Source organism: Falco biarmicus, chromosome 11, assembly GCF_023638135.1.
Source record: "Falco biarmicus isolate bFalBia1 chromosome 11, bFalBia1.pri, whole genome shotgun sequence".
Classification (NCBI taxonomy): domain Eukaryota; kingdom Metazoa; phylum Chordata; class Aves; order Falconiformes; family Falconidae; genus Falco; species Falco biarmicus.
In genome coordinates, this window is record NC_079298.1 from 9,584,676 (window position 1) to 9,602,951 (window position 18,276).

Consider the following 18,276-nt stretch of genomic DNA (forward strand, 5'->3'; position numbering starts at 1 on the left):
AATGTGTGTTTGAATTGCAGAAAAATCAGACATCTGAAATAAAATCCTAACAACTCTAATGGTATCATAAAACGGAAAAACACATATTCAAGGGAAGTAAATGTAACAAAATAAGGAAAAAGGTATCCAATACTTTTAATTAGCTGAAAAATATTTTGAGGTAGCTGAATGTCACATCTGACTGTGTTTTAACTTTTTACTTTAGATGAGTTATCTCCTCCTTTATCTGAGCAACAAAACAGAGAACAAATTCTGGCAAGTTTGGAAAGATTTATTCGAAAAGAGTATAATGGTATGTAACAGTAGGTAGTGATTCTTCATAATGTTTTCTTCATTCATGTTGTCCAGAGCACGAAGATGTAATTTGTCTCATTATTGCTCATTTTCCTTGCTTAAAGCAGTGTCATCTCTTTTTCCTTCTGTATTTAAAGCTATCTTGCAGAACTTCTAAAGTGAACATCCCTCAGTGCTGTTCCATGGAAATGTCCTTAGAAATTCCTTCTTAGAGTGGAGGAAGAGCTGCAAGAGTAATAATACAGATACAGGACTATTGCAGTCAGGACAAAAAGAAAGTTTTAATAGGCCCTGGCCAGGAAGTCTATCTAGTTGTGGGCCAAGTAATTTTGTTGCCTAGTAAGCAGTCTTTTAAGTAGCTTAGAAATTTTAATGAGTTTATCTTCACATGCCTTTTATAAAATAGACAAAAATACCTTACTGCAGTGATGGAAGTCAAGGCACAGAGATGCAAAGTGATTTTTTTGCTGGTGTTGTAAAACAGTGCTAGAGCCAGGTACCAAACCCAGGTCTCCTGAATTCCAGTCCATTGCTTTACACAGAAGGCCATCCGTTCTGCTGTAGCTGGCCTGTGATCAAGGAACTGTGAATTGCACTTGCTGCACTCTCCAGTTACTGGCAGCAGCTGTGCATTTAGACCTGTTACAGAACTTTGAAACACTGAAGATTTCTGACTATTAAAGGTTAGGAAAAATCTGTGAATATGTGTTACATACATTTTCGTGGCATTGATTTCAGTTGAACAGATAAATCTATTCTTTTCAATTAGGGAAAAGTTTCTTCCTCTCAGTTAGATAATTTTGCTTTGCTTTACAAGAATGAAAATAGATTCCATTACTGCCTTTCAAACAAAAATATAAACAAAACATTTGGGAAAGAATGTTCCATAAAGTATATTAATCTTATTGCTTGTATCTTCTTGAACAGTATGTTATGGTTACAGAAACCTACTGATTGACCAAATTTACCTAGTCACTGGAAAAATATGCAACCTAGATAAAGTATGAGTGAAACCAAGAAATATTGCTTAGACTACATTAAGAGTAGCTCTGTCTTACCTGTGGAGTAAAGCTACTGGTGACTGGGTTTGCACATTATTTATAAAATCATAGAATCATTTAGGTTGGAAAAGACCTTTGAGGTCATCAAGTCCAACTGTTAAAACAGGACTGCCAAGTCCAACACTGAACCATGTTGCTAAGCTCTGCGAATATGTGTTTTTTAAACACTTCTGGGGATGGTGACTCAACCACTTCCATGGGCAGCCTGTTCCAATGCTTGACCACCCTTTCTGTGAAGAAGTTTTTCCTAATATCCAGTCTAAACTTCCCCTGGCTTATCTTGAGGCCATTTCCTCTTGCCCTGTCATTAGTTATCTGGGAGAAGAGACCGACCCCCACCTGCCTACAGCCTCCTGTCAGGCAGCTGTAGAGAGCAGTAAGGTCCCTCCAAGCCTCCTTTTCTCCAGACTAAACACCTCCAGTTCCCTCAGCTGCTCCTTGTAAGACTTTTTCTCTAGACCCTTCACCAGCTGTTGCCCTTCTCTGGACACGCTTCTGCACCTCAGTGTCCCTCTTGTAAGTGAGGGGCCCAAAATCAAACACAGTATTCAAGGTGCAGCCTCACCAGTGCTGAGTACAGGGGTACGTATGATCACTGCCCTGCTCCTGCTGGCCACACAACATGTTTTGGATACAAGCCAGGATGCCATTGGCCTTCTTGGCCACCTGGGCACACTGCTGGCTCACGTTCAGCCAGCTGTTGATTGGCACCCCCAGGCCCTTTCCCACCAGGCAGTTTCCCAGCTGCTCTGCCCCGAGCCTGTGTAGCACTGTGTGGGGCTGGTGTGACCCCAGTGCAGGACCCAGCACTTCTTGAACCTCATACAGCTGGCCTTGGCCCATCAATCCAGCCTGCCCAGATCCCTCGGCAGAGCCTTCCTGCCCTCAAGTGGATCAACACTCCCCCCCAGCTGGGTGTTGTCTGCAAACTGACTGAGGGGACATTTGATCCCCTTGTCCCAATCGTCTGTAAAGATACTAAACAGAACTGTCTCCGATATTGAGCCTTGGGGAACACCACTTATCACAGGCCAGCAGCTGGATGTAACTCCACCTACTACCACTCTTAGGGCTCGGCCGTCTGGCCAGCTTTTAACCCAGCATAGCATACACCCGTCCCAAGCCATGAGCAGCCAGTTTCTCCAGGAGAATGCTGTGGGAGGCAGTGTCAAAAGCTTTACTGAGGTCCAGGCAGACAACATCCACAGCCTTTCCCTCATCCACTAGGTGGGTCACCTTGTCATAGAAGGATATCACGCTGGCCAAGCAGGACCCGCCTTTCATAAACCCATGCAGGCTGAGCCTGATGCCCTGATTGTCCTGCATGTGCCACCTGATTGCACTCAGGCGGTCTGCTCCACAACCTTCCCCAGCACCGAGGTCAGGCTGACAGGCCTGTAGTTCCCCGGATTCTCCTTCCTGCCTTTCTTGTAGGTGGGTGTCACATGGGCTTACCTCCAGTCTTCTGGGACCTCTCCAGTTTTCCTGGACTGTTGATTAATGATGGAAAGTGGCTTGATGAGTAATTCTGCCAGCTCCCTCGATTGGATCCCATCCAGTCCCATAGACTTGTGCACATCTGGGTGGAGCAGCAGGTCACTAACCATTTCTTCCTGGACTGTGGGGACTTCATTCTGCTCCTCATCCTGTCCTCCAGCTCAGGGGGCTGAGTACCCTGAGGGTAACTGGTCTTGCTATTAAAGACTGAGGCAAAGGTGGCATTAAGTACCTCAGCCTTTTCATCATCCCCGCCACATCTGATAAAGGATGAAGATTATCCTTGGCTCTCCTTCTGTTTCTAATATATTTGTAAAAATATTTTTTGTTATCTTTTACAGCAGCGGCCAGCCTGCATTCTAGCTGGGCTTTTGCCTCTCTAACCTTTGCCCTGCATAACCTCATAACACCCTTAAAGTCCTCCAGAGTTGCTTCCCTCTTCTTCCAGAGGTCGTAAACTCTCCTTTTTTCCCTGAGCTCCAGCCAAAGCTCTCTCTTCAGCCAGGCTGGTCTTCTCCCCTGCTGGCTTGTCTTTTGGCACATGGGGACAGCCTGCTTCTGTGCCTTTAAGGCTATTTCAAGAAAGTAGCCTTTCAGCCTTCCTGGACCCCTTAGCCCTTCAGAACTATCTTCCACAGGACTCTGTCAGCCAAGCTTTTAAACAGGCCAAAGTTGGCCCTCAAGGAGTCCAAGGCAGTGGTTCTGCTGACCCCCTCCTTATTTCTCTGAGAATCGAAAGCTGTCATCTCATGATCACAATGCCCAAGATGTCCTCCGACCACCACATCACCCACCGGTCCTTCCCTGTTTGTAAACAGCAGGTCCATCGGGCATCTGCCCTGGTTGGCTTACTGACCAGCTGTGTAAGGAAATTCTCTTCCACACACTCCAGGAACCTCCTAGACTGTTTCCTATGCTCTGTGTAGTATTTCCAGCAGACATCTGCTAGGTTGAAGTCCCCCATGAGAACAAGGGCTAGCAATCTTGATACTCCTCCCAGTTGCTTGTAGAATATTTCATCTGTCTCTTCATCCTGGTTGGGTGGTTTGTAACAGACTCCCACCAGGATATCTGCCGTGTTGGCCCTCCCACTGATTCTTACCCATAAACACTCAACACTACTGTCGCCATCATTCAGGTCTAGGCAGTCGAATCACTCCCTGACATACAGAGCTACTACCCCACTGTGTCTCCTTCCTTGCCTGTCCCTTCTGCAGTGTTTGTAACCCTCCGTTGCAGTACTCCAGTCATGTGAGTTATCCCACCATGTTTCTGTGGTGGTGATTATGTCATGATCTTGCCGCTGCATGACGGCTTCCAGCTCCTCCTGTTTGTTGGCCATGCTTTGGGCATTGGCATCAAAGTACTTCAGCTGTGCTAATTTAGATTTAATTAAAACAGGAAAGTGCAGTTGCATACCACAAAATATCGTGCCACGTTTAGAGATGCCATTTAATGGTTATAGTAACTCTGTAACATACCTCGCTCATAAAAAGTGTATGGGTCTTATTTTCTATAAATAATTTTTAAAGTATTAATGTTCCTCTCTTATCAAAGGTGAAGTCTTAGAGGTGACGTTGTAAGCTCTGTCTTAAAGCTCATTTTTTATGGGCATCTGCACATCTCAGTTAAGCAGTATTCCATAGTAAGCACTTAACCATTCAACTGTAAAAGAATTTATCTTTTTTTTTTTTATCTACTCTTTTGATCAGACAAAGCCAGGCTTTGCTTGTTTGGCTCTTCAAAGAATGGATTTGGATTTCGGGACAGTGATCTAGATATCTGCATGACATTGGAAGGTCATGAAAATGCAGAGGTAAGAGTTTTAAAATTGATAAAATTTACTATTTTAAATTCAAGAGTTCTTTAAGTTTTTTTAAATTCAGTTAAGATTTCTGTACACAGAAAAGGCAGGATTTTGCTAGTAGCATGTTGGCTTGTTGCACCCTGTACAATTGAAGCAAGATGTAGCCTATGTTTTACTTTTAATGCTCTATAGACACACATTTAGTGTACTGTAGATGTCCAGATAGAGAATAGGAGTCACCAGTTTACCTAAATTCATGTGCTGGCTTATTGCTTACTTCTTTTTGTACATAGGGTTTTCCTCTATGAAATAAATGTTTGATAGTAAATGTGCTTGTTGGGATAGGATCATGTTTTAACATCTGAAGCTGTGATATTTGTTTTTCCTAGAAACTAAACTGTAAAGAAATAATAGAAGGTTTGGCAAAAGTTCTTAAGAAGCATCCAGGTAGGTGTTTTAAAGTATTATTTGTTTTGTATTTACATTTACTATATATGTAGTTAATGGAAATGTTTTATGTACTAAAGTGTTGCTTCCCCAGGTTTGAGAAACATCTTGCCTATAACAACAGCCAAAGTGCCTATAGTAAAATTTGAACACAGACGAAGTGGCTTAGAAGGAGATATCAGTTTATACAATACGCTGGTGAGCATCTGTTTGTGTTTGGTTTTGTGTTTAAAGAAAGCTTTTTGATTGATTGTAACTCATCCAAATAATCATTTGAGGGAGTAATTTTGAAACCAGAATTAAAATGCTTTTATGTGCTTGGGGATTTTTCCCCCCCTACATTATTTAAATTCAGTGGCTCGCACCCTCAGCCCAACCTAAGTAACTGTATAACCTGATGGCAGAGCAGCATCGTGGCACACAAAGCATTTTTGTGAATGCTTCTGAAAAGCTGTTTGTGCCAGATTCGCCATGGCCTTTCTGCCGTCATGAATAATACATCTCATCCCAGCTTACATCTAGCACAATGAAATTGTGTTGTTTCTTATGTAATGGGCTCACATTCACCTGTGAAGAAGATGCAATTTGTAGAATGTGTTCCAGTGTGTGTCATCTTACGGACTTGCTTTTTTGTTGGTGTTTTCCAAGGTTCTTACTGTTGTTACTGCATTAATACTGCCCTGATTACACCTTTCAGTTATGCTTGTGCAGGAAACATTGGATGAATTTCACAGGATATTGTTGTGATTTTTTGCCCTCCAAATGTATTATGCATCTCATGTGCTTGAATTGCAGACTATATTGTAATTAACCAGAAATTACCATGAAACACCTGTTTGATTTTCCTTTTTTTCTTCCTCTCCCTTTTCCCAGGCACAGCATAACACCAGAATGCTGGCTACATATGCAGCTATTGATCCTAGAGTGCAATATCTGGGCTATACAATGAAAGTTTTTGCAAAGGTAATATAAAAAGAAGGTACTTAAAATGGTTGGACTTGATGATCTTAAAGGTTTTTTCCAACCTAAATGATTCTATGATTCATACATGATGAGGTATACATGAGAAATACAATACAGTGTTTTCTCATACAGTCACTGAGTTCACCTTTTGCTAATACCAACTGAAAAGGAGACAGTAGAATGCTGTTAATACGAAGAGCGCTTTCTTAAGCTGACTATGCTCCATCTGATTGTGTCAGAATCAAGTTCTTTTGTCCTGGTATCTTCTGCCATCTGTTGAAAAATTTCAATTTAAGAGAAAGCTGATGAAAGGGAAACTCATTTTTTTCAGTTTCTAGCTAGCTGTGATGCAAAAATAAACCCCAGAAAAGCAAAACTGGAAAAAATGGTAACTGTAAGTTGTAAGGCTTGTGGCTATGCATGGAATTTCCAAGTTGCCATAGCTATGACCAGCCCAGAGATTACTGCAGCTTTCTTCTGGCCTACTTGTCTTGTTTTACTTAGTATGAAAGTCAGGAGTAGGTACGGGTTGATGAATGAATGAATGCCTATGTCTCTATTGATACGCCTAGGACATACACTTGACTTTAAGAGTTTGGGAATACCAAACGCCAAATCTCCTTTTTTTTTTTTTTTTTTTTTTTTTTCCTCCTTATGATATTCTAACAAAGTGCTAGACTATACAGCCTTTGATACATGGTGTGTCTTTTTATTCAAGCTGCACTATTAAATACACTCCCCAAACACATCCAAAGAAAGCTTAGTGAAACAAGGAAATAAAAAATGGGTTATGTATGGAGAGTGTGTCATGCTGTGAGGTGTTAATGTAATAAAATGCATCAAGATGAATAAAATGGAATGTACTTACTCATACCATTACAGACTAGTAATAATTCTCTTTTGGTGTGGTCACAGCAGTGCAGAATATTGCCGTGTCTCTATGTCCAGATTAAAACTGCCTTGTGTAGATAATGATGAAACGTATTTTTTGTAGTATTGCATACTGTTGTATACATTCTAAAAGTCTTACGGTAAAGACCAACTTTCCAAATTGTGGGATGTACTTTTGAATGTGTATGTATGGAGGTGACTTCATAGCTATGCAGGTACACTGTGTTTAAGCAAAATCCTTCCTCCCCTGTTTGCATTGGCTAAAAAACCAGGAACAGCTGTCACTGCTTCTGCTAATGTGAAAGTAATTTGTGAATCTGTGTTTTTTCCAGACCTAGGAGGTTAAAAATGTGTTGTTTGTTATGACACATGCTTGAAGCAAAGGGTAGCTTAGAAGCAGGTGCTGTAGAAAGGTTACACTGTAATAAGATTTTTTCAACTATAATAAGGAAATAACTGATTGTTTTACGCTGTGTTGTGCAGGCTGGATCATGGTTTAATTAGGTATGTGTATGTATGCTAACAAAATGCCAGCTATTGCCTAAGTTGCCAGTTCCACAACATGGAAATCCTTGCCTATTAATTAATTATTAAAAAAAGGGAGGGAAAGTGAAACAATAAGGAGTCATAGAATTAGATCTAGTAACATGAGTTTAGGAAAATTAGATTTTACAGTATTGAAACATGGACATCGGATGTGGAGGTTTGTTGGGGTTTCTGTTTTGGAGGTTGATTTTGTTGGGTTTTTTTCAATTTGGCACATCATAAACTTAAAAAAAAATTTTTTTGGCTGTAAGAAGCTTTTCTGTTTTTATGTTAGTCAAATTATGCTGTGGGTTTGCCAGATGGCACTTGACTCTAGGGACATTTATTTTTCAGGCTTCATGAAACAATTTTTAGTTATGAGATGAATGTATTTTCTGTTACTTACTGGTGGGATTTCTGCTCACTCTCTTGACATAGTTGTTGGTCTTGAATAATAAAATGTAAATTCAGTGTTTTGTTTAAAATGTGGTTTTTTTCAGCGCTGCGATATTGGTGATGCATCCCGTGGTAGTCTGTCTTCGTATGCCTATATTCTTATGGTTTTGTACTTTCTACAGCAGAGAAATCCACCAGTTATTCCAGTTCTTCAAGAGGTAGGTTTTCAGAAGAAGAGGCTATGAAAATAGGTGCAGTGTTTCTTCAAACTGAATATGAGAAGTCTGGGCTTTTAGGATCAGGGGGATGGATGAAATAGGACCTTCTGCATTAGCAGGTTCCTAACTCCTACTTGGCTTTAGTGGGTAAAACTTAAAAATCACAACAAAATCAGGAATCTGTTGAACCTAAGTTCTGCTGTTACATTTACTTTGGGATTTTGGTCTTATGATGATGCTTATATGCTAAACAGGATAGAAAGAAAATTGACAGGTGGTATGGAGAGAAGGGAATTGTAATTATGAGAGTGTGCCAGATGCTCTTGAGATGTGAGTCCAGCTCTTCCATCAGTTATTGTCAGAAGCATTATTTATTGCTTAACACCATAGCTATAAGAGAAAAAGTTGATTTTATGATTTGATGAGGGGGAAGAAAAGATAACTAATGCTTTGGTGCAACTTTAAAGGTACTTTACATGAGCCAGGAATCTTTATTAAAAAAATAACATTCTGTTTCTCCATTGCATGGGTAGGGAGAATATTATTAGTCGGCTACCTCCCTCTTCCTGGATACACTCTGGGGCTCCCAAGCACTTCTGAAATTACCCCTTCCTGACTTCCTTCTTGTCTGCGTGCAAGAAGAAAATTGGCTTAAGCACTGCAGTTGAGATTCAGATTTTGTTGCTGATACTTTAGTAGTGGTTGGGGGTTGTTATTTTATTGCTACCCTGAGAGTGCATTTAAATAACAGTGGAATTTCCCCTTGGCTTTGCTAAAGTCAGAATGTAATAGGAGTCATACAAAGTCTCCTTAGAGATTTTGTGGGCAGAAGGGAAGTTGGAATCTTGATGAGGTAATTCAGTCGTGTTTTCTTAGTTGCAAAGAACAAGTAAAAATAAAATATCCAAGTAATTTGAGAGAGGTATAGTAATAATACAAAAAGACTTTGAAACTTTTTACCAATGGGACAGGCTGCCTGTATAAGAAGTAATTGTTAAAATTAACAGATTTATATTGTTGTATTATTTCTTACCAGCAGAACTGCAAGTTTTTTTATGATGACTTTGAATTAGAGTGGTAACTGTGTCCTTCTCTGTGTCGGCAGATATTTGATGGAAAACAGATACCACAAAGAATGGTGGATGGATGGAATGCTTTTTTCTTTGATGATATGGAAGAACTGGTAATATTCTTATTCCAGAAGAGTCATTAAAACTTAAAGCTTGTTCTTATGGGAAAGTAATACAGTGCTAGCAGTGCAACATACAGAACAGTAGTTAAACTTCCAAGTCCGTATTGTTATAACTTCCCAAATGAGTCATGTTTTGCTGAAATCAGTGTCTGCTTTTTCTTGGTACATTTAAAATAATTTCTAAATAACATAAATAACGAAAAATACTTTTACTCTTGATAACAGTCTAGGATTTGAGGGTAGTGTTAACTGTGGTGGTTTAATCTTACTTTAACCAAGTGAAAACTGTTCATGGTAGACAAACTCATAGTTAGAGAGGTAGTTCAGGAAGAGGAGGAATGCTTCAGTAACTGTAGCTGAAGAAATTGTGTCTTCTATGGCATGCAGAAGAAGCGTCTGCCTTCTCTTGGAAAGAACACTGAATCACTTGGAGAACTCTGGCTAGGGTTGCTGCGATTCTACACTGAAGAATTTGATTTCAAGGAGTATGTGATCAGCATTCGGCAGAAGAAGCTGTTAACTACATTTGAGAAACAGTGGACATCCAAATGTATTGCCATTGAAGGTACTTGTCTGCTTAATTTTTATTCTGTTAAGGAGGGAGTGATGAATGCTGTTGTTTGAGGATCTCTTCTTATTGCACAGTACCTTTATGTGAGGAAACTACCATCAATGTTTAAAAAAAGCATTGTTTGCAAGTCCTACAGCTTACAAAATGAGATTAGACTTGTAACTTTTAGTATACGTCAATAAATTGCTTTTAGTTTATTATGGTTAGTCTCATATTTTTAGAACACTCAGCATTGCTTTGCTCTCACCTGCTTTGTGAGTGCATTTAAAATGGAATTCTCTGTGTTGAAATATTTTTTTTTGTTGCAACACATTTTTTCCAGCTCTTGATTGGTTTTTCTCCCTTCTTTATACAGATCCTTTTGACTTGAATCATAATCTCGGTGCTGGAGTCTCTAGGAAAAGTAAGCTATTAATGTCTACTAATGATTAATGTTCAGTAATTCCTAGTGTTGTGCCTTTACTGTTTTTTTCTCCAATAACTTTTTCTTTCTTCAATAGTGACCAATTTCATAATGAAGGCATTTATCAATGGGAGAAAATTATTTGGTACCCCATTCTACCCAACTGTTGGAAGAGAAGCTGTAAGTTTTCATAGTTTTTACTGTGCTTTTCACTTTTCATCCACTGAACGGGTGCATCCAAAGCAAGTCTCATGTATGTGTATGTGTATATATATATAAAATACCATATATTTATCAATTTGGTATGCACAATATATGTAATTACAGATCGCCTGCATAAAATGGGCGATATAATCATGTCATTTGGGAAGGGACATAGACTGCTTCAGAAAGGATACAAGCAGTGACTCAGATACTAAAATAGATCATATTCAAAAAATTGCTGTCTGAAGAAGCCTTTGGGGAAGGAGAAGGTAGGTAGCAGGCTGGAGTCTGGATAGCTGTTCTGCAAACTTAGCCTCTGGCCCTAAGTCTAAAGGGGTCTTAAGCCCAAACTGATTCGCCTCTCTGAAAAAGCTGCCATTATCTAGGGGAGGAAAAGGACTAGGTATAATGAAGTAGTAAAATTTAGGGAAAAATAGGAGATGAAAGCTGTCCATTTTGCTTTCATTTCTCAGTCTTGTAAGTGAATGGTTTATGTAATATATCTGTCTGATGTGTTTTGATAGGAATACTTTTTTGACTCAAAAGTGCTGACTGATGGGGAGCTGGCACCCAATGACAGATGTTGTCGTGTCTGTGGAAAAATTGGTCACTACATGAAAGACTGTCCAAAGAGGAGGAGGTAAGTGATATACAAAGCTAATGTAAAATCTCTGAGATGAAATCAAGAGAGATTTGATATTTGAAATTTTAATGGAAAAGAAGAATACACTAAATTGCAGACAAAAATCAAAGCCTCATATCTGATCCTCAACTTCCCATCCTGTTTTTGCTTAGGACTATTTATGATCATCTCTTTAAATCTTAGAATGTTTATGCAAGCACACACAGAGTAAAGTCAACGTATATAATATGTTAGCTTTATGATCTATCTGTAGTTACAGCTTACCTTAAAATTTAGATTACTAAATTATCTCTTTGTAGTGTAAACATTCATATTGGAGACTATATTGTCTGGCTTCACAATTTGTAATGTGTGAAAATATATTTGCCATAGTGATCATGTTTGGAAAACAGTGCTGAATTTGAGCTGTACTATAGATCTGATAACATACCTCTGCAAGGCAGGTAAAAGTTCATTTATTAAAATCTAGGAGTAGTTAAAATTACGTAGTTAAGGTGCATTTCTGTAACATCATACTAGTGTCAGTCACTTAGTGATCTTGCACTTGTACGTTAAGTGCACTTACAAGTTTTGCATCCAGTGCTCCTGCAGAAGGAGTCCCTAGTACATGCAGATCAGTGTCTCCAAAGAGAGTTCAGCAGGAATTGACAGAGAATGTGCACTCCTTGCTTTTTTACATCTTTGGATTTTTAATGACCCATTCAGTGTAGGTTGTCTAGCTCCTCCCAAAACCTGTTGAAGCCCTTAGAATGCAGATTAAAGTCTGGGCTTTTTCATTTACTTCTTATGGTCAGTTTGTGTGCACCTTAATTCTTCAAAAGATTCTTGGTTTCTTCCTGCTACAAAGTCCTTGTTTACAGCCGTTTGTTCAGTCAGCAGAGTTCAAGATACATGAAACGGGACTGGAACCCTAAGGTCACAGGTTGACGGTTTCTTTCAGCCACTCCTTTAACTACTGTGCACAAGCACTAGCACATTGAATTCCATCACCTCTTTCCCTACATACACCTCAGGAAAAGAAGTTGTGATCTGCTCTTCACACAAACTGCTACTACAGCCAGGGAGAATCTCTGTTAAATTGTATATGCAACTCACACAATAGTATTAATACTCAACAATCCTACAGATATCATGAGGAAAAAGACCTTTACTTCTTGTGATGGTTCCTGATCACTAGTTCTTCTCCTCCTTGTTGTACCTAGTGCTGAGTGTTTGGAAGAGCCCCAGTGTTCTCTTTCACATCTGGCCTAGGCTCAGGATGCTAATATAGAGAAATATGACATCTGCAGTCAGGGGGAGGTTATATCTACAAGATACAGCTAATGTATTTTGTGTATATTCTGACTCAGTGGGATTGTTGCATAGAACTACCTCCAAACTAACTGGCAGTTTCCTAACCCTACTTAACTGTAGGTATAGTTCTGTGCAATACAGTCAGATAGCTTCTGGATAATTCTGGGGAGCTTTTAAGTTCATTAACTAAGTTTATGCCAACAGGTTGTTAACTGGCCCAGATTCTGAAAGTGTTTTTCTGGGATTGCTCAGATATTTGTATTCTGGTACAGGTGTTGCTTATGTAACCATTTCCTTTGAACATACCAGTATAACAACTCTACAGAGTTTATATTTTATGTGGTTTTGTGATACTGCTAACAAAAACTATTATTCAGATTGAAGAAGAAGGAGAATGAGAAAGATGATGAAAAAGAAGTGAAAGAAGATGATAGAGAAACAAGAGAGAAAAGGTGTTTCATCTGTGGGGATGTGGGTCATGTTAGAAGAGATTGTCCCGAATTCAAACAAACCCGTCAGAGAAATAATAGCGTGCCAGGTAAGTTAGTTTATGTGGTGTTAATATAATGTGAGAGTTCTGAGATCCCTATACAGACCTGGTAATTACCTTAAAAAATTACTGCAACTGCTAATTTTAGTTATTGCAAATACAGCTTTTAGTCTAAATGTTGCTTTTCTTCAAGGGGAGTAATGCCTCCTGAAGTATGGTCTTTGCATGGGTGGTAAAAATGTACTCAGGAGTAAGTATAGTGTACTTCAGGGTATTGCATTATTTGTCTTCCACTCACAATGGTTGCATTTAGGAGTAGTAATAATAGTAATAATTTAATGCATTTCCTTTTCCAAATGTTTCTCAAATGTTAGCTAACCCTCCATCATCTGTGAGAGGTACGTAAATGTAATTTCACCAAAAATCAGGGGTATTAAAGTAATAGTTCCAAAAGGATACAGATGCATTAGGAAGCTAGATCTAGCTTTCAAATTACTGTTAGTAAAACAAGTAGAGAAAGCAATCATAAATGAACTCAAGATGCTTGAGATGATCAAGACCTTGATGCTTTTCTGTATTCTCATAGCCCTTGCTCACTCTCCTGCCCCGTCTCCCACTTCCTTTGCCTAAAAGTTTCTGCTGTTGCTATTGCTATTTAAAATCCCAATGCTTACACATTCCATGCAATAGGGTGGAAACTTAAAGTAGCTGTCCCACCTGGTAGCAAAGTGAGTTTTGTAGCAAAGGGCTTTCCACTTAAAGGAGAGGAGAGGTTAAAGTGATTTACCTGCTCTGTGTCACATGAGATTTAAGGTATCTCTGACTCCCAGTTCTGTGTTCATTATGCTGTAATCCATAACCTTGTGTTATTTATTAACATTTTTGTTCCTTGATTAGGCACCCAGTTGGTCCGAAGCATGGTAAATTCACAGCTAGTGGCTGTGAGTCAGCAACAGGTGGAACGACCCTTGCGCACTAGACAGTCATCAGAATGTGTAAGTTCCAATTAGCTATAGTATTGAAGTAAGCAAGCTGTAGCAAACCAGCTAGGGTTCTGAGCTGGGCCATGTTAGGAACAGGTTTGTGCAGTTTTTTCTCAACTGATTCTGGACTTTATAATGACCAACATTGCACTCTGCCAGTTAATTAAACTTCTATTTATAATGTAGTGTCTCTTGGAGAGCGTTTATGGTCTTTCAGTATGGAAACTACATAGCCAAATTTCATATGAGCTAGTGAAGGTGGCTTTTCAGGATTGCAAGCTATCTTTGAAATTTAAGTTAGGATGCCTTTTGAAGTCTTGAACTTAGTTCTTCTGCCAATGTTCTGGAGTTAGTAAGGGAAGTATGGCATAGCTCGTTGTTAACATGGTAGAGACTTAGCTTTGTGACTGTCATCATTCTCTGTGGTTTAAGAGAACTGTCTTTAAGGGGCTGTCATATACAGGCAAGGAGCACGAATGAATCATATTCCAATTCAGATGTGATACACAGGGCAAAAGTTTGCCAGGGCACACTAGAAGCACAAACAGAACAATGGGGAAATTTATGGTAGTTTTCTCTTAGTATTTCTTCAGGTGTCTCCTAGGAAAAATACGTTTAACTTGCTTCTAAGTGGAGATTGGAAGCAGAGAGTATTTGAGCAAATAACAGCTCTTGGCATTTAATGTATTTGGAGTACAAAATACAGCAGAAACTCAGGAATTTTAAGCTATTAGTCTGAGAAATGTGTGCCTGCTAATGAAGCTGGCAAGTAAACAGGGCTGCTGGTCACTAATGCTCTTTGTTCATTTCAATTGACTACTTTAGGTACAGAGTATTTCCTATCTGATCAGAGAGCATTTATTGGAATGTTTGCTCCAGTAACAGAGACTTTGTAACATCATTTTTACTATAAAAATACGCTGTTAAGGAGGGACTGATACAGCCCTAATCTAAGTAAAGGGCTGAACTGCCACCATGCTATCACATGACACAAAAGAATCCTTTTAGGAGCCTTGTATTTCTGCTTGGGAAATTGAAGCTGGACATGTGGGTGCACACACAGTCAGGCACACCGTGCGCATGTGACTTACTGCATGTGCACATTCTTCTGTCATCTGGATGTCATGGACTCTGTGTGCGTGTTGCATGGTTGTCGTTTGGCCAGGATTTCTTGGCCGATATGTGCTGTCCATGAGTTGTTTGAAGAGAAGGGAAAGGGGGAATATTAGTAGTGCAAGAGAGAGAGAAAAGGGGAAACCAGGGGTGTGGAAGCAGACCAAGAGGCTGGAGCTTAACATTTCTCCTCTCCTGCTGCTGTCATGTCCAGTGTGTGCTTGTGGTGGTTTAATGTTTGCGGGAAGGCTGTAGCTAGTGCATGTGCTCCATTTTTGTAACATTTAAACTGTTAAACTAGTCATTGTCTTTCAAATCCCAGGTTTTACTTTCTCTTCCTGGTTTGATAGAAAGGCACAGGAGGCACTCACACAGGAACAGTTGGAATAGCAGCAGGGAGAAATCCCAGCTTCTGAGCTTCAGCTTTTGCCCAGGCAAAGGCACACAGCATGCTGCTATAAGAAATGCTCTGAAATGCTGGCATGTGGGAGTCTTGCAGACCTCTGGTTACTGAAGAAAAGTGACTGCCAATGTAAACAGACAGGCGAGCAGTCATGGATAGTGACAAGCTGCAGAGACCTTTAACTTCAGTTGTTTGACAGCAGCTGAGGTACCTGGAGCTTAGCAATCTGCTATAGTCTATGGAGGGAGACACGCAGCTCCAAGGGGGAGATTGAGGTAATTATCTCTGGGTTAGGTAGCTGCCTGTCATTCAGATTTCCCTTTGGAGGCACCTATCTTATGCCATCACCTTCTTGTCTCAGTGCTTAAAACCAGATTAGGTTAATGCAGACGTTGGTAATACATTTTGGCAGATGAACTGGGAAACTTTTCCCAGCCACCCACCCCAGTTCTGTAAGTGCTTCTCTGCTTAGTTGCAATATCGAACAGATGAAATAGGTTTATGCCTTTTGCTGTTGCTGGTATAAGGGAAAGCTTTGTAAGAGCTCTGCAAAGGCTGTAATAACTGCTGTTTCTGTGCCTTTAGCCATGGCCTAACGTCAGGATATGGAGGTTGAAACTGGGTTTTTGGACCATCAATTTCTTGTTTAACAGATTAAACAAAAATGAAAGAAATATGTGGAGCTTACTTTGGAATTACTTGAAAAAGTGTCTGTAGTAATAAAACCCACTCAATTTAGATGTAAGATGATTAGTTAATGAGACTCTGTGCTGTAAATAAGTAGGATGGGGAAGACACCTATTAAAAATCAGAATCAGACATGTGAGGAGTCTAATGAAGAGCCTGGGGCTAATGTTTGCTCAGAATGATGTTTCTGATGGTGGGATGTGCCACATGAGCAGACCAGATTATCTGATGGGTGAAAATCAGTCAGTCGAACTGCACTAAATTTAAACCAGCAGGAATGTGGGCACAGTATTTGGGGTGTTGCTGGGGAGAGCTTTGCCTTTTCTGTGAATAGTCTAATACAGTGGGTACTTATTAAAGGAAATCACCATTAAATAGCTAGTGAACTAATCAGAAATACATACTTTTTTTTCCCCTCCAGTCTGACTCGCATCAGTCATCTTACTCTCCACAACCTCAGCAATTTACACAGAATTCCTCTCAGCCAGCCTCCATTAACCAGACTCAGCCACAACCAATATCCCAGTCTAAGCACGTTCCGCAACCACAGCAGGGTGCACAGCCACCCCATCAGGTCCAGCTGCCTTTGTTTAACTTTCCCCAATCTCCCCCAGGTCAGTATTCCACCTTGCATAACCTGGGACTACTTCAGATGCACCATCACCACCAAATTCAGCTTCCCAACACTTCTTGGCCTATTCATGGGCCCGTTATTCACTCTGCACCGGGTAACCCTCCTCATTCTACAAATGTTCCATTTTCTATGAGATCTGGCAGCAGCAGCACCACAAATAACCAGAGCAGTGTAAGCTTGAATGATCCCAGTATCATCTTTGCACAGCCTGCTGCCAGGCCCATGGGAATCCCCAGCACTTCTCATGAGGGACACTGGCACAATCCTGTGACTCCAAACTCACTGGTGAACAATGGCACTGTGGGGAATTCAGGTAACTCTTCTCTGTTGTATCAAACCTCTCGCACTTTGTGTACAAGTGTTAAGTGTTACAGGAACAGCTAACTCTTTCAACTTGTTTTATATTAAAAATACGATGCTTAAGAAACTAAGTTGTTATTTTCACTGTCTTAACATTTTCATAGGAAAATAATCAGGCAAGTTTGATCGTTGTAACTTTTAGGCATTGGTCCTATCTGCCATTAACAGCTGTGCAACATGTGAGAAATCATGCATTCAACTGAGAGATGTTCTGATAATTGCTGGGTCTAAAGCACATTTCTGTGAATATGCTTACAGATACGGTTCCCATTTATGTTGTTACGTAGTTTATTAGATGAATGCTGAGACTAAAACTATGAACTTAAAAACTGGCAGAATTACAGTTGTGCAAGTTGAATATTGCCTCCTTGCATTTAGTGCAATATAACATGATCTTATGCATTCTTTTTTCTTATAGTTTATCCTGCCACATTTAACTTCCATAATCTCGGTATCATTTCCTGAAAATAATTCATACAGATTTTTCCTGTGATGAGTGGGCAACAGTCTTTTGCCTTGTACAAAAGCCAAGTACATTTGTATGTCTGAAGCTGAGAAAAGCAGTATATAGCAATTAAAGCCCATACAGTTTCTGTGTAACAAACTGTGGCAGCACCTAAATTTTAACTGATCTTTAGAACATGATAATGGTCTTAAGATTTATGTAACTCTTCCTATGTTAAAAAAAAAACAAAATCCATCATACAATATACTGATGAAGTTGTTGATCACTAGATGGAAATTTTGAATCTCCTGCACAGCGTTTCTCTGCACTACTAAGGCAGTTGATGGCAACGGTAGATTTTCAGCTGAGTCAGCAGTGTTGGATGAAGTATAATTCACCAATAAGTTTCAGATGTTTGTTGAGATGCTGGAGATGCGTGCTTTTCCTTTCAGAGCTTTGTGGGTAATATATTCTAGAAGATACAGAAACTGCTATCAGTGTGTTTTCTGTGCCTTCAGCGTGCTTTGTCCCTGCCTCTCCATTTCTGATCTTAATTCTCTGTCCAGGCGCAACTGTCCCCTCCTCCATGTCCACCCCAGCTCTGACTTTTTCTCAAGCAGCTCCTTCCAATCCAAGTCTTCTTACCCAGGTAGCTGCCTTCTTTCACCTGAGCTCCCCAAATCCTAGTTTCTCCTCCATTCTCCCTTAAGGAGTCCTGTTTCTCATCATGTAGTCAGTCAGTCCCTGTCTGCAGTC

At 39.9% G+C, this 18,276-nt stretch overlaps 1 protein-coding gene across 4 annotated transcripts in view; it reads left to right on the plus strand.

The window, feature by feature from the left end:
• The window catches only part of TUT4 (terminal uridylyl transferase 4), a 50,075-nt gene that overhangs the window by 28,594 nt on the left and 3,205 nt on the right, over positions 1 to 18,276 (plus strand). For all 4 annotated transcript variants that reach the window (XM_056355800.1, XM_056355803.1, XM_056355802.1 and 1 more), the window contains exons 15-28: positions 206 to 292; positions 4,565 to 4,668; positions 5,049 to 5,106; positions 5,201 to 5,304; positions 5,980 to 6,069; positions 7,986 to 8,099; positions 9,205 to 9,282; positions 9,679 to 9,856; positions 10,218 to 10,265; positions 10,363 to 10,445; positions 10,994 to 11,109; positions 12,783 to 12,943; positions 13,793 to 13,890; positions 16,503 to 17,028. In XM_056355800.1, the coding sequence (XP_056211775.1) occupies positions 206 to 292; positions 4,565 to 4,668; positions 5,049 to 5,106; positions 5,201 to 5,304; positions 5,980 to 6,069; positions 7,986 to 8,099; positions 9,205 to 9,282; positions 9,679 to 9,856; positions 10,218 to 10,265; positions 10,363 to 10,445; positions 10,994 to 11,109; positions 12,783 to 12,943; positions 13,793 to 13,890; positions 16,503 to 17,028 (1,845 nt within the window). The remainder of the gene's footprint in view (positions 1 to 205; positions 293 to 4,564; positions 4,669 to 5,048; positions 5,107 to 5,200; positions 5,305 to 5,979; positions 6,070 to 7,985; positions 8,100 to 9,204; positions 9,283 to 9,678; positions 9,857 to 10,217; positions 10,266 to 10,362; positions 10,446 to 10,993; positions 11,110 to 12,782; positions 12,944 to 13,792; positions 13,891 to 16,502; positions 17,029 to 18,276) is intronic.